This window comes from Pholcus phalangioides, unplaced genomic scaffold (genome assembly GCF_987345545.1).
Source record: "Pholcus phalangioides strain wild (caught in Gottingen) unplaced genomic scaffold, Ppha-v1.0 ptg000030l_1, whole genome shotgun sequence".
Classification (NCBI taxonomy): Eukaryota; Metazoa; Arthropoda; class Arachnida; order Araneae; family Pholcidae; genus Pholcus; species Pholcus phalangioides.
In genome coordinates, this window is record NW_028301620.1 from 7,964,811 (window position 1) to 7,980,813 (window position 16,003).

The window sequence follows — 16,003 nt, forward strand, 5'->3', positions numbered from 1 at the left end:
TTTCAGCAGAACAATGAAGAGGGAGTTTTTTCCCAAGATCACTGTTCACTAGCTTCATTTCCCACATTGACACTTTTTCGACCATATTAGCAAATAATTGATTTTACTTATCTTTAGAATCATTTTCGGCAATGATTAGCGATTTTTCGACTATATTAGCAATAGCTGCCATTTTTATTTGTGTGCCTGGCTTTGGCATCATTTTGGACAATGATTGGCGATTTCCCGTAATTTCCTCGAAGAAGTATGGTCCGTCTATTTTTAAAGGCATATTTTTAACCTTTTACGGCATATTTTGAGGTTTTTACGGTACAAATGCATTAACCGCAGCATTCTGTCGGTTTTTATGTCATAAAAATCCTAGTCCTATTTATTACATATGCAGGGTATCCCAGAACTATACTTCAAAGAGGAGGGGGGGTTATAGAGAATTAAAATATTAGGGCTTATCAAAAGACAATGTTTGCCTTGTAGTATAACCTCTCTAATTTTTGCGTAGACTTCTGGGACGCGCTGTATAGTCTCAGAATCCTTCTAACAGCAATTTCACGGAGTGTTTAAGAAAACACGTTCAGCTCGTGATGTTGACGGCTTCTGACTTGCATTCTTACCTGTTACATGTGATCTATCTGAATAAAAAAAGCAAAAACAGTGGGCGACCTTAATCACACTTTGTTTTTTTATTATTCCATTATCAGTCCTGACAGAAATGTATTAAATCGTTAAGGGGGGCAATATACCTTCTGGCCGGCCATCGTGTAGGTCACACCTCCGCTGCTGGAGTCCTGCTGTTGCTGTGTGGTGGCCATGGCAGCGCTGTGTTCTTTCCTCTTCACCGAGCAATCGTTACAAACCCAGACTGACCTCTGTTGGGAAGATGCAGCATTAGGCATGACAAAAGACCAAAAAAAAAAAGGAGGGAGGGATACTACATTAGAAATAATAGGCAACGTAAATCGTGTAAGTACTGTACTGGATTCCTTGTAACTGAAAGAAAACGGGACACACATGAAGAATATTTTCCAAATCCCACGACATCACGGAATTCAACAAGGGGAGGGTTCTTCCTCCACGTGTCCTCTTTTTTCCTTTCAGAGGATGATGAATGGTTATTGTTTACACGCAACCGAAGTTCAGAAACCATTAATTTTTCTGGAATACAAGGACCGTACGTATGAAAGGTATATGGAGGAAGCAGTAAAAAATTGTTTCCCGAGGCATACGCGCGTAATTATTACGGTAGATGATGTCATATATACAGTATGTAGTAGGAAGCAACAATTTTTCATTCCTTCATCAATTTGAGAGGGTGGAGGTGTATTAAGACGAGATTTAAGTTGTGTAAGGCTAATGAATGATGTATGTCTCTTGTTTTTCAAGATAAATCGAAATTCGGTGGTTTTTTTCCAGAGAAAACAACATTACACTATTTCTTTCATAATGAGCTGTGTAATTCCGATACCAGTTGTATTTACGGGTTGCATTTATATAAAAATTAGAAAATATTTAAAAATATAAGAGTATAGAAAATGTCATGTTCATACAGGATGCACGAAAAGTCAATGACACATTTTGAATAATTAATAATAAATCAACCATCTGACATAAAAAATTATGGTTTGCACTTAAATGTGTATTATGGCATAGAGTTCTTTTTTGATCAAATTGAAATTAAATGAATATTTCACTCACAGATGGCGCAATATATCAAGGAAAAACTCGACGTAACATAAAATGCTACACAGACAGGCATAATTAATATTTATTACCATTCGCGTTACATAAAATAAACTCATTTCAATTTGAGCACTCTTTGTAGCTCGGGCTACATCTAAATGACATTCGATTTCAACCCACGTATCCTGTAACATAGATTGATTGTAACAATAAACAATGATGCGTTCCGAGATTTCCACTTCTAACTTTGTAAGCGTTTTTTGGTGAGTGAAGTGTAGCGATCTTCATTATATATAATGCACATTTTTTTTAATTCTTCGTATATTTTTCTTTTATGTAATGCATTGTTTGCAGTTGTGAACAGTGAAGTTCCATTTGATTCCCACTACATTATTATATTTAAACTGCATTGTTTTTTATTCATTTTATTTTTACATATTTTTGAACATTGAAGTTCATTGGATTTCCACTGTTATGTTTTGTTTCAATCCTAAAATGGACAGTTATGTTCTTCAGATCCTCGCTTTATTGTTACAAATAGTGGAAATTTTCTCGTTAATATTGCTTATCATGCAATTAAATTTTTTGAACTTCACAAATGTCAGTTTTCGTATTCTGCGTGCATAATGCATCTACAATTTCACTAACAACTATAACTATGACTACAGCTGCTAATTTTGTATGTGTTTTATTGGACGGTGAAGCCCAATGATCTCCAGTGTCATGCATATCTTTATTTTAATATTTGATTTTTGTTAATTACAGAATATTTTTATATAATGCACATTTTTATCATATTCAATGTGCAGTGATGTTGAGGATTTCTGCTATATTGGAAATATATAAGCTGGATGATGATATACAATAATTTTTATAATTTATGTATAATTCCTATTACCAATTATTTCTATATTTTTATATTCTTAATCGCTTTTTAATTCTATATTCTATATTGCATATGTGATAAGAATAGTGAAGCTTATAAGATTTCCACCGCAATGTTCTGTTTCAACCCTACAATGGACAGTGATGTTCTTTAGATTCCCACTGCATTGTTGTTAATAGTAGGCGGCTTTTTGTCAAAGTTATGTTTCATGCCTTTGAATACGGCATCTCCATGTTTCTAACAGTTTTCTTTCAGATTTTCCACCTTAATTTAGTTCCTTGAGTCGTGCTGTAGTTGCTTGCGGAATTTCCTGGACGGACTGACGCCGAAAAGTTCTCCCGGCATGGTCTATCCAACTGATTAAGTCCTCTTGGAGGAGAGAATGGGGAGGGACCACGTTCTAGTCTGGTGGAGGTGTAACATAGATTGTGGAAGAGACAACCACTTTCGTATAACCACACTTCTTTTTTTTTTTTTAATTTCACTTGTTTGGCATTTTATTAATTTTCAAAATGTGTCATTTATACCCACCCTGTACAACAAGCCTCAAAACTTCGATAAAACTAAAAGTTGCGTAAAAAAGGAACAAATGATGAAAAAGTTGTGGTTTGCAGGAATGGGATCAGAAGATCGGATTTTTTTAAATAATAACATAAATTAGATCTAAAAGTCACAGGTAGGTGTTGTTGGCATGCAATATTAGAAGCCGGTTTGTGGAATGCTGTCATTGAATTTGATGGGTGCGCGTAGTATTTTTCATTCAAACGGCAACAGCCTGCTTTGTGCAATCCTGCTTAATACGTTGCATAGGCGCGGTAGCTCAAATGGATAAGATATTCACCTAAAGTACCAAAGGATGTTTGGAGATGTCACGAGTTCGATACTCGGTTCGCCCTCGTCAGAAATTTTCCTGATGCAAGGGTACGAGAGAAACGGTGGCATGACCACAGAAAACGATTACTACCGTAGGCGGTTCCACACCGAGGGATTAGGGCATCGACCTCTCGATGAGTATAAAAAGGCTGCCGTTCGGAACCGGAAATAAATTGTAGGTCCTGTCTAATTAGTCCTCGTGTGCAGAAAGTGACCGCAGTGTGACAAAAATCATCAATACGTTGAATGTCAGTGCGATCTATTATATATTGACTTTTAGATAAGATCTCTCAGATCCCATTCGTGCAAATAACAATTGTTTATCATCTCTTTTGTCCTTTTTTAAATTTGTTTTCAAAGTTTTAACGAATTCCGGACCCACCCTGTGTATAGAGCGCCCAGAAATCGACTGATGACTTCGAACACATTATCAGGAAAACGCCTGGTGTCAAAAAAGTAAAAGTCTGAAAACAGATTTGTGGGACACATTAAATTTATTCAGAGCTGTCCCGTTGGTAATTAAAAATCTTACAGATGGCGCTGTATCTAGCTTTAGTGTAATGTTTGGGAAGGGGGGTTGAGATATTTTGGAATGTCTGAGATGAATCGCGAGACGCTCAGAAAAATGTTGCAAAGCTCATCGGACTTTTCCGATTCTCAAGAGGAATATTACGATAATTGCGTGATTGGTCTTAACTACCCCGCTTCAAGCACACGGGAAATGTTATGGCAACCGTATTCACTAGATTTAAATCCCTGCGATTTCTTTCTTTCATGCGTAGTCATTACAGAACCCTTTTATAGAAAATTCCGCTCACTTTTTTCTCCTGCCGGGCAATTATCGTGATATGATCATCATTCAAGTTTCAAGGTGCAGTTACTGGTGCCGCGGCGTCTTCTCTTGGTGAGACGTTTTACTAACGATAGCGGATAGCTTTCTAATTAAATTTTATCCCTGTCCAATAAATCTGCTACAAGAACTACTTTTTCCATACCTATCCTGATATTAGGGAAGACCGGAGCTAGTCCATATAAGGGGCAAGTTGGCATACGGCTTCTATTTTGTATAATAGTGAAAACGAGTGCTAGTATTGCCACTGTCAAACTACCCGAGGGTGGCGCATCATCCATTGTAGTTTCGGGGGTGATGGGAGCTCAAAGACAGAAAGGACAGGAAGTTTCCTGATTTCCTGCCAGGATAGTACTTTTTTTACTCAATTTTTTTTATTACGTGAAGCCCATCAATATGTTGAGACGTTTTGAACTGTCATGATGGGTAGGGTGGTCAATAACGTTTTGTGTTCAAGTGCGGAAATGCTTCTTGAAACTTTTGTGGAACAGTGAGGCAGCCCTCTTTTGAAAAGAGCCATGTTGGGGAAAGTTGGTATCCCAGCTGAGGGGCATGTTGGCGTAGAGCATGTCATACATACCAACTTACCGCGATTTGGTATAACCGCATCAAAATTGTGCGAAAATGAACCGCCAATTCAACCCACCTGGCAAGGGGAGCCACCACTATAAATCTTTGCTAACTTTTCCGACACAACTCTGCCTCTTTTGAGGTAACGGAAGTAAAGTGCTTTGCATCAGTCCGGGGTTGTGAGCGGTTCTATCTATCTACCACCAGTTCAAGTGAACGATCGACCTACTTTCTTGGTGGACAAAAAGCTGTGAATGGTGACTTCCTTGTTCTTTTCGGTTTTTTGTAACTTTTCTTTTTACATTCGTTTTCTTCAAAATATTGATTGATTAACATGCACCTCACTTTTTTTCTGAATTTCTGTATTACCTCTGTAATCTTCACGTATTACCAAGGGATCAGCATGATCCCTCCTGGGAACTTGTTAGTGTTAGTAGACATCCATGCCGGAACTGGGTTTGGAACACATACCTGCATAGTCAGAGGCTAGCTTGTTGACCAATCGACTGCCAACTGTGCCAAGTTGGCAGAGTTTTGAACAATTTTATGAAATGAGCATACACTTTTGAGTGATATTTTCATCAATAATTTGTAGCCAAACAGTACCGCTATCGTAGCATCAATCACATTTGCTGTAAGTACGTATATTACAGGAAGAAATGGGAAAAAATAAACAGAACTACGCCAACTATCCCCTGTCTCTCCTACTTTCAAAAGACTGTTATTCCAGTTATAGACACTTTGTAAGGCTTCATTTAACTTGATAAATGGGCTATTAAAGATTCAATTAAATGGACAATTTCGGTGAGAAACTGAAACTTGTTGAATGGGATATTTATAGGTAGATATATTCTCTGAACCGTAGAAAATTTGGCATTGTCATCGAAAATTACATGTTTCTCAAAGTCACAACTAATGGAGTCCCAAATTTTGCAGCTTTCGTTCATATAATGTTGAAAATTAATAGGAGGATTAATACGGGGATATACTCAAAGCGACGAGAAAAATTAAATTCTGTCTGTCTGTCTGTCATTAACTCAAAGCTTCCCTCTTCCAGATCGAAGTTTTCGGGAATGAGAGAAGTTTAAGAAACAGCATATAGCAATATATATATATATATATATATATATATATGGAATTCAGAATTTGACAACAGCATTTAGCAATAGAATTCAGCAGATTTATTCAGCGGATTCATTTGTCTGCTTTCAAAAAGTGAAACTTTCTTACGAAAGAACACAAAATAGAGAGACTATCAAAAATCACTGCATTTTTGTAGACAGAACATAATCTTGCGTACACTTTATTTATAATTCGCTATATTTATACGAGTATCATGTACGTGTCAGTTTCCATAGCGTACAGTATGCACATCTAGTTTATTTTTCAATATTCGCATTCAGTAATTATATATTATTAAATTAGAATAACTTGTCTTTTCGAATTTGTTCATCTCCAGTAGTTTGACATGTTTTACTAATACGATATTCGTAAAAATGGCACTGTTATTTTAACAAATCTTTCTTTTTCCCACTTTGAAATCAGAATTTCCGATAAGTCGAACTAACGATAACTCGAAGTTGTTTGTCGGCTGCTGCACATTCGACTTATCGAGATTTGACTAATTAGAAATATCATGAAAATTCTAAGTATCTAATATATGCTCCGTTTCTTTTAGCTTCGTATCATTTTGAAGACAAGTCAACAAAGCGCTGAAATATATTCATATAATTCGATTAATAAGCTCGTGTAGACATCTATAACATTAAAAATTGATGAAACTGAGATGAATATTAATAATAATACTAAAAAAAAATTGATCGTTAATCAGTTTGAGAAAATTTCTCCTTATTTTTTTTCTAGAATGTTTTAGTACATCTGAGAACATTTGAAATCACATTTCCGGAAATGACATATAAAGTTGGGAAAATATCTGTTTATTATTACTGAATTTTATTTTATTTCTTATTACTGAATTTTTGAGTGCTTATTGCATATACAGGATAGTCAAAAAGTTTATTTGATATTTTGAAGATCTGTGATGAATGAATTGATGCGAAATTTGGGAAATCGTTTTTATTTTAGCATTAGCTAGAAATGTTTGGCATTCCGCCAATGCAATAAACAGCGGTTACGGTTACTAATTTTCTTGAACATATAATGGTGATATTAAGAAGTCACCAACAAATAAGGCAAATATACAAAAAATACAAAAACTTCTGATTGACTTTCAACACACAGTGGGTGTCGATCTGCTCTTCCATATAATGGCAAAACCAAAATTTTACTGTGGAATCGGAACAAGCACTAAGAAAAACCATAGAGAGCAGTGGAATTTTCACTTCAAGTCCAGATGCGCCAATATAAAATCCCCCAAAAAAGCTGGGAAATAAAGCACGGGAGCAACAATAATGTTTTCACAGTGAGCTTCCCTATACTTTCCTCTCACACACATCTACCTTGAATTTCTCGGAAAAACACGAGAAGAAAAAGCTTAGCAAACTAGTCTGGCATGAAATAAGCTTTCATAGTGTCATCTAGAAGATTGATGTGGGTCATAATTTTGATGAGAAGTTGAATTTGACACAGACATGACATACTTACCCTTCCTTCACCAGGCACAAACGTTCCGCACTTCTGGCAAAAGTTTATGCCGCAATCTCCGCACATTTTGTTCACTTCGACTGCCAAGTCCACTGCCCGACAAGCAGGACAGAGCAGCTGGGGCCGTCGCTGTATGTCAACAGCTCCAACCACGCCGTCCGGTACGACCTCTTTCGCTCTGTAGAAATAAATAAACAAAAATGTAGAAAATCCATCATACACAAACACTTCATTGTCTTTATTAAATTTTCAGAGAAATTATGGATGCAACTTGCCAATGGAAATTAGTTTTACAGCTATGAAACTTAAATACCAGTACAGTTAAGTGTCTATGGCCGATCAGGAATATCCAATGGCACTGAATAAAACAATAATTAGAAGAAAACGAGTAAAATTTACTCTCTATAACTATACTGAACTTCTTTTCTTAACCTTTGCATGCAGATTTTTAGATATTTAAGATGGAAATTTTTCATTTCTGCCCCTGCTTTTTTGGAAGTTTGGAAGATAAGACAACCATAAGTATTCTTAAGACAACCATAAGTATTCTTTATGGGCATTGTATAATATTTTATCATGTGTATATATTGTTTGTAATTTGTGTTAATTGCATTTTTAATTGGGTTGCTGTATTTTTGAAACATATGACAACCATATTTTTATGGGCATCTTTTTATCAGCCACCTCGTTGGGCATTTTGCCTGTTGTGGCGTTGTATTTGTATTTGTATATTTTTTTCCACGATTTTTGTTATAAAAGTTTTAAGTAATCAAGAATTTCAATCTCCGATATCTTTTTTTTTAATATTGGATGTTATGGAATAAATTAATAGTTGAACAAAAATATATCATTTTTGCTTTTGTGTAATTTAGGAAAAGACAATAATATTTTGATCTTGGTTAAATTGTAAATAAACGTTTATGATCTTATTATATGTAAAGTTATACGTTTTGTGATTATTCTTTTGTTTAGTGTTCGGACATTTTACGACCCACTCGATTAACACAATGACGCCATAGAAAGAAGCATGGATCAGCTGATAAGGTGTCCTATTAATCTAACACAATTTAAAGCAGGTGGTGTTGAATGCATGCCTCATATTCTACATGTAGCCCTCGAAGCTTTTTTTTTGCAGTGGTCCGCCAACAAAAAGGTTACAAGTCACACGATTCATCGAAATGCTGAAAAAAATCTCAGTGAAGAAATAATATGAAATGAATTGGTGAAAAAAGAATCTTTGAAGGAAATAATTTGAGAATATATTTTAAAAATATATTCAGACTTAATGAGAGAATGGTCAAAATTATTGAAAAAAAATTAAAAATTAATATCTCGGTATCAATTTAAATTCTCCAATAACAAAGGCTGTCTGGGCAGCGTTGCTCCTTCCTCCATTAACATGCCACTGTGTGAATATAAGTATCGTAATATGACCCTTTGGCCTTGAGCTTAATGGGAATTTTATTTTTGTACTGCAATGTCTGTGTGAAACGATTTTTTATTTTCTTTCAAAAGACCCCTGAGATATGGAAGTAAATAATAGTCTTAATTCAGTCCATAATCGTATCCAAAGCATGAATAATTTTCACAGAGAGATACTTTTACATGATTTCATTTTCAAAATTTGTGAACAGCTAAAACTACATTAAGCGAAAAAAATTCAAAAACCAATTTATAGAGCACACTGTAGTTTACTGGAAAAATTGCACGTTTCATTTATTCTAATCATCAGTTCAGTTAAACTGAAAACCCCAATAACGTCCAAACTACGAAAATCATTGTAATTTTTTATTTAATTTTTATTTTTGATGTAATTTACTTTTTAATTTGTGACTATTCAATATGATTATGAAATTGTTCTCTAACTGCATAGGAGAAAAGTAAGTAACAATACGCATGTGATTGTTTGCTGTTTGCAGCAGCGCAAGTAAAAGCAACTTTGACCAAGTTAAAACGTGTTTTTGTCTTAACCCAACAATGCATTATTATTGATTATTTTTAGCTGATAAATTTTTACATAATTAATGAAGCGTATAGAAAGCCGGGAAAAATATCTAAAAAAAAGTATTTCAAATCGTACTGAAATATGAAATGAATGTTCGGAAGTATTATTACTTTCATTTGATCATTTGACCGCACCACGGTCATTTTCTGCACACGAGGGCTAATTTTAGACCGGGACCTACAATTTATTGCTGATTCCGAACGGCAGGCTTGTTTTTTATTCTCATCGAGAAGTTGGTGCGATAACCCCTTAATGGGGGTTATCTCAATTCTGTTGCACCCGTGTCAGGAACGTTTTCCGACAAGGACGAACCCGGTATCGAACTCGCGACACCTCTAAACATCCTTTGGTACTTTAGGCGAGTACCTTTATCTACCTGGGCTACCGCGTGCCCTTATTATTACTTTCCAAATATATTACCACCTTCTTTGTGATTAAAACTAAAACAAAAATTGTGTTGCAAACTTCAACTTAAAAAAATATATACACAAATACATCATTTCGACCTCACACACACAGTGCATGATTTTATTTTTAGGCAGGTTGCAGAAGATATGCAACAGTATGCGCTGTAGGGTTAAGAAAATGTCATTATCAATAACATTTTTGATGTCCCCAACTTTTTCGGCGTAAAGTGTGATTTTGTTCATATCAATTGTGTAGTTTTTCTACGGAGAAATCTTGACTATTATGAACTAAATTCACTGTCGAACAGTATGATGAAGCTAGAGTTTAATTCTATCTTAGGGTGTTGCTATCTATGAGCGATTTAGAAAAGCAATACACACACGCGCTGCACTAAGAGTGCACCCACAACTGGAATGTGTGAATTCTATCATTCAAAATCGAGTGAAGTCTAGAATCGAGGAAAAAAATCATAGGCCGTCAGGAAAAAAATGATAAAATGATATGAAGAAAATGGGTGATTTTTTTGCATTGAGAAGGTCCTGAAATCACAGAAGAAAACCTTTTTCGAAAGAAATCTATCAATCAGTTTGCCGTATAACGAGAATGATTGGTATGTGGTCAGCCCCATGATGAGGATTGAGTTCAGTATGAAATATGTAAGATTTGGTGGCACTGAGGAATGCCCTAGTTACAGAATTCCGAGAACATTCATTTTACGACTACTTTGAAATCATGTATTGTGTACTCTCAGCCACAAACCCTGCGTACTTTTACCCGGCGTGATGGGGGGAATCGCATTCTTAATTTTTTTAAAGAAAGTTTATAACTCATTTATTTATGAAGCTACTACTTTAAATTCTTCCGCAATCACTTTTGGTTAGCATACTATCTTCCATGAAATTTTTGAGACGTTATCTTATCAAGTTCCGTTCGTTTTTGCTGCCAAAAATTGACTAGGTACGTACTCCTATCCTCCTTTCCCGTATTTTGAAATTTTCGGGATATAAAAATAGCTTGATATACACAGGTACATATTTATTTTATTTATTTATTTCATATATGCCCATCCATTATACGTATTTTTTAAAAAATGCTAATGATGAAGGTTATTATGCTGGCAACATCTGCTTTGGTGATGAACTCATCCCAAAACTAACCGATCGAAAAATCGGAAAACATTTCATGATCGATTTTCCGCTTCCTTCACATTTCCGAGAGCAATTTCATTAAACGAAGCGAATTCCTATCAAACTTACGTAAATCGGAACGGAAATTTCCAATCAAAGTAAAAGGTACCTCAACAACAACAATTGTGATTTGTGACACATTAATTATCGAATGTGGACAATGATGTTTATCTCTATCCTTTTGTTGTACGCTTCTGTTTATGTCAAAAATAGATTTGTTCGGGACATGAGAGAGAGGGAGTCGAAGAAAGACCTCGAGCAAATTGGATAGCGGCGACAGACGCCATAACCCCAATTTTACGCACATACACACGCATTCATACATCTTTTATGAAAGGGTGGAAAACTAATGAACGTAAGTAACTGTGAGAACTTTCTACAAGTCGTGGGAGAGAGATAGTTTTTCGTGAATACAATTCGTGGAACAAACACAGACACGCGATCGATGGTATCTCCGACATCGTGGTTCCACAAAATCTCCTCCTTCATCGATAAATGACGGAACATGAAAGAAAAACCGAACAGATTTCGAGACGATCAAAATAAGAAAGTCAGGGTCGGTGCAAAAATTGGAATTCTGTATGTAATGGTGTTTTTGATGAAAGTTCGCCTTTTTGTAAGATACATGAAGTATTTTCTAGTTATCCTTCTAGCCTACCTAACTATCAAAAAGGGGAGGAAAAAAATCTCCGATTTTATTCAAACAATCCAGAATCTTCCCCGATGTATCCATTATTCAAGATGAAAAATGTTAGTCTTCAAGGCTCGTGGCATGCTCAACATTGCTGCTGAATATTCCATGAATAATAAAATGGAATCTCGTGAAAGTCTATATTCTTCAGTACTAGATATTCTTAGTTACAATGAAGAATAAAAAATCCTGACTTGTGAGTATATATATACAGCTTGGTCTGGTTGGATATGTATATTTTTTTAACCTTCCGAAATAGAAGGTGAAATATACATACTATAGCGTCTTGTTAATGTGATTGAAGTTTCAATTTACAAAAATAAATAAAATATAAAGAATTTTTCTTTATAACTTAATAAATTTTTACATTAATGGATTCTTTATTTTCAAAAAACGAAGTGAAACTTAGCGATTTATTCTTCAAAATTAAATTTAATGATGAATTAGTCAATGCACAATAAGTAGAATTCCTTTAACTCGAATATCTGTTCAAGCCAAAATTGGTTCTCTTACTCGATTTTTTCTTTACTCAAAGTTTTAAGTGCTACATAAATTGAAAAAAACCACTTTTCTATCCACTTGGTGAGGAATTAATGGTGCGGTGTACACAATTCATGGAACGTCTCTTTCTTTATCACCCTCTTCTACCCCAGTTTTTTTTCATAAACAGGCAACAATGACAATGAACTTGTACAATACTAGCAAATCAACATCTCGCCAAGTTGCGAGTGAATTCGGTGCTCAAACGCCAGTACAAATTTGTATTGTGAGTAGGTTTTTGAAATATTTTAAAGCGAAAGTTGGAAGCTTTAGATTTAAAAGAAAAAAAGAGAGAAAAAGTTATCGGTGAAATGGAAGGATATATCCAAATTATCTCAAGAAAAAGCTCGAAGTAGGGAAATAAGGTATCGCTCCGAACAGAGATCTTAGGAGAAACAAGGACATTATTCATGCAAGACTCTCTTCAAATGGTAATTAAATTTAAAGGCAATCAAAAATTTCTGAATATTTTTTTGGGAATAATTTTTTTCCTTTCACTCGCAAGTTTAATTTATACAAATATTGTGTGTATATACGTCTATACTTGTTAGACTTGTTATACATCCATATGTTTTGTTTTTCAATATTCTGATTCAATAATTAGATATTAGAATAATTCATCCTAGCGATTTTTTATAGTAGTAAGTATGTAGTTTGATATTTTTTTACTAATACAGTAAGATATTCGTAAATGTTACTGTTATTATAAGAAAATCCTTTTCTTTCTTCCCCGAAATCAAAATTTCCATTAAGTCGAACTAATGATAATTCGAAGTTTTTCGTCGGCCGCAGCACGTGACTTATCGAGGTTTGACTGTATATTGAAAAGTCGCTATAATACCGGAACGTCAGGTTGTATTGCGCCTGTAATCTATGTAAGTGATTTCACGGCAACTACGGTCATATTGCAAAGAAGCTATTAAAAAGACGCTGAAAAGCTTTGTTTGAGATAATGAAGATACAATGTGAAATCGGTCACGGAAAGTCAATAGACTGAAATAATATTTCATTTTAGACAGATTTCCGTTTTATAAAGGTACAAATAAAATCACTAATCATGAAACAGACTATATTTTGATTCCGTTTAAGGCAGGTTTCACTGTATTTCACCAGATGATTGAGATCTCGTTCAGTATAGAAAAACACCGTTAAGTTCAAGCAGTATAAAAGGTAGGCATAAAACGCAACAAAATATATATTATTTTTATTATTATTCACAAATATATAAATGTAGGAAAGGCTTTGTGGCATTTCTCCCGAAACAAGAAGAATTTTCTAAAATTTCATCAAAAATTCGAACAAATTATTTAAAAAAAAGTAAACTTTTAGTAGAATCGGTAAATAATTTTTGGAGATTCGTCCAATAATGAAAAAAACTGCGAAGAACTATTCGCACAATACTTAAAAGAAAAAAGTTTCATTATTGCTCCTGGAAGAGCATTCAAATATTTACTATCGGGAGTGGGGAAATAATCGATAACTCTCGAATCAAAATCTCTTCAAAAAGTCAGGATCGAGAGATATTCGAAGAAAGATTTCATAAGTTTCATAGTAGTGAAAAATCTGATTCTCATTCAAAAACAAATTCAAATGAAATGCGAAAGTTATTGCATGTAAAATTTTTTTTAAACACTTTATTTTTCTTTTTTAATAAAATTTTTATATAATAATTAATCATAATTAATCTAAAAAATTTCCAAAATTAAAATATGGAATCTCTCACAGCATAATTCAGGGGTTCTCGACTCATGCGTCGTGGTCCGAGATGGGTGGTACAAATCCACAAGCAATTCGGTTATGACGCCATTTGTTGCGCCACTCGCTTAACGATTTCTTTGGCCTTTGCTGGGACAAAGACGATTTCTGAGGCTCTCTGGAGCCATGGTTTTATAGATTTTTGAGATGTCAGCATTCAAAAATGGCTTAACATCATTAATGGATGAATGAAATGCTGAAAACTATCTCTGTAAAAATAGGGGCATACTTCAAATCAAAAATTTAAGATCCAAATTAGACGAGAATTCTAAAATATTCATTATTTTTTTTATTCAATATTTTTAATTCAAAAATAAATGAAAATTTTTCCAGAACTGATGAAAGAAGTATTAGAAAATTATGAGAGAATCAATTCAAGAATTAATAAAAATTCAGAATTTATCAAAAAGGGCCCGCCATTTGATCCGGGGTCCTGGCTTAGGTCCCGTTGGTCCACCAGTTAATTACTGGTGGACACTAAGGCGTATGTAAGTGGTAATTATATACGCCACTTACTGGTTTAAAAAATCTGAAAACACCAAACATTTTATCATTTAGGAATATTTAGTAGGCATGCATTTCTGTGAATTTGAAATATGAAAGATATGAAAGATATAGGTATTAACTCCATAAGAGGGAGTTAATACCTATAATACATGGTGAAAAGCTATGGTGTAATAGAAATATCATTAAAAATACGATTTAACCATTGATTTATTTCACCTTTTCTGCACGTTTTCTTGATTGTATGTGCTATCCCCCTATGCTGGTCAAAAGTTTATATATCTTGGATACTTAATTTTCTGTACATTTTTTCGAAAAAAAACCCATTAAAAACAGCTTGCAGACATGATAAAATACCATGACTACAATGTAATTTAATAAAAAATTATTCAAAATAAAGTAAACTATTCAGTCCATGAAATGAAGTAAAAGTTTGAGATTTAATTGACTCCATCTCATATAAAATTAAATTCTAAATTCAAAAATTTTTGAAATTTAAAATTTGAATTTTAATATTTATTTTAAATAAGACTGAGTCAATGAAACCTCAATCTTTTTCATCATTTCATGAACTGAGTGAAAATTAGTTCATGAAAGAATCTCATTTCTCGATGAGTTTCTTTCATTTTGAATAAATATTTATTCAATGAATGAAGCTGTTTTAAATGAATTTTTTTGAAAAATTTTACAAAAAATTAATTATCCAAGATATAGATAGAGATAGACCGCTTTTTTTCAGCTAATTATAGATCAGATAACTTTTCTTTCCGAGTTCACCTCGGCATAAAATTCAGGAAATATCAGTTTCTTTGATATCCAAGATATGTAAAACTTTAGACCAGCATAAGATAGCACATTCAATCAAGAACATGTATAAAAATTTGGAATAAATCAATGGTTAAATAGCATTTTTAATGATATTTCTATTGGAACCTAGTTTTTCACTATGTTAAAAGTATCAGATCCACCCTCAAATGAAATTCTACAAAATTTTAGCTCCATTTCCCTTTTGAGACAGTTTTATTTTACACATGTTTTTAATCTAATGGTAAATAGTTATATCATAGGTTTTTAAAAACATAAATCCGAGATTGTCAAATTGTGAGGCGGATATTCCTGTGAATGTCCTTGAAATCCTTTACGGAAGATGAGGAAATTATTAATTTTTTTAAAAAGATATTTTAAGTGACAAGCTATACTGTAGGGCCCCGATTATCCAAAATAAACACTGAACCTACCTAGGACTAGGATAACTAGAAACTAGGAAAATACGCGCCTGATCAGAATTTGAGGTTAAATTAATAAAGACGTAACTGAGATGTAAATTACGCATTTTAAAACCAAAATGGAATCCTGACATTTCAAACAAGAGGTAAGTACAGGGTGTCCCATAAAGTCGCAAAGTGTTTAAAAATGCATAGAAATTTATAGAATTTCACAGGAACAAACTTCA

At 34.0% G+C, this 16,003-nt stretch overlaps 1 protein-coding gene across 6 annotated transcripts in view; it reads right to left on the bottom strand.

The window, feature by feature from the left end:
• LOC149067529 (uncharacterized) overlaps window positions 1-16,003 on the bottom strand; it is a 224,141-nt gene that overhangs the window by 139,529 nt on the left and 68,609 nt on the right. For all 6 annotated transcript variants that reach the window (XR_016195345.1, XM_089252640.1, XM_089252641.1 and 3 more), the window contains exons 2-3: window positions 7,461-7,638; window positions 741-866 (exon numbers count right to left, since the gene is read on the bottom strand). Coding sequence is in view for 5 of the 6 variants with exons in the window: in XM_089252640.1 (XP_089108766.1) it covers window positions 741-866; window positions 7,461-7,638 (304 nt within the window). In the remaining variant the exon portion in view is untranslated. The remainder of the gene's footprint in view (window positions 1-740; window positions 867-7,460; window positions 7,639-16,003) is intronic.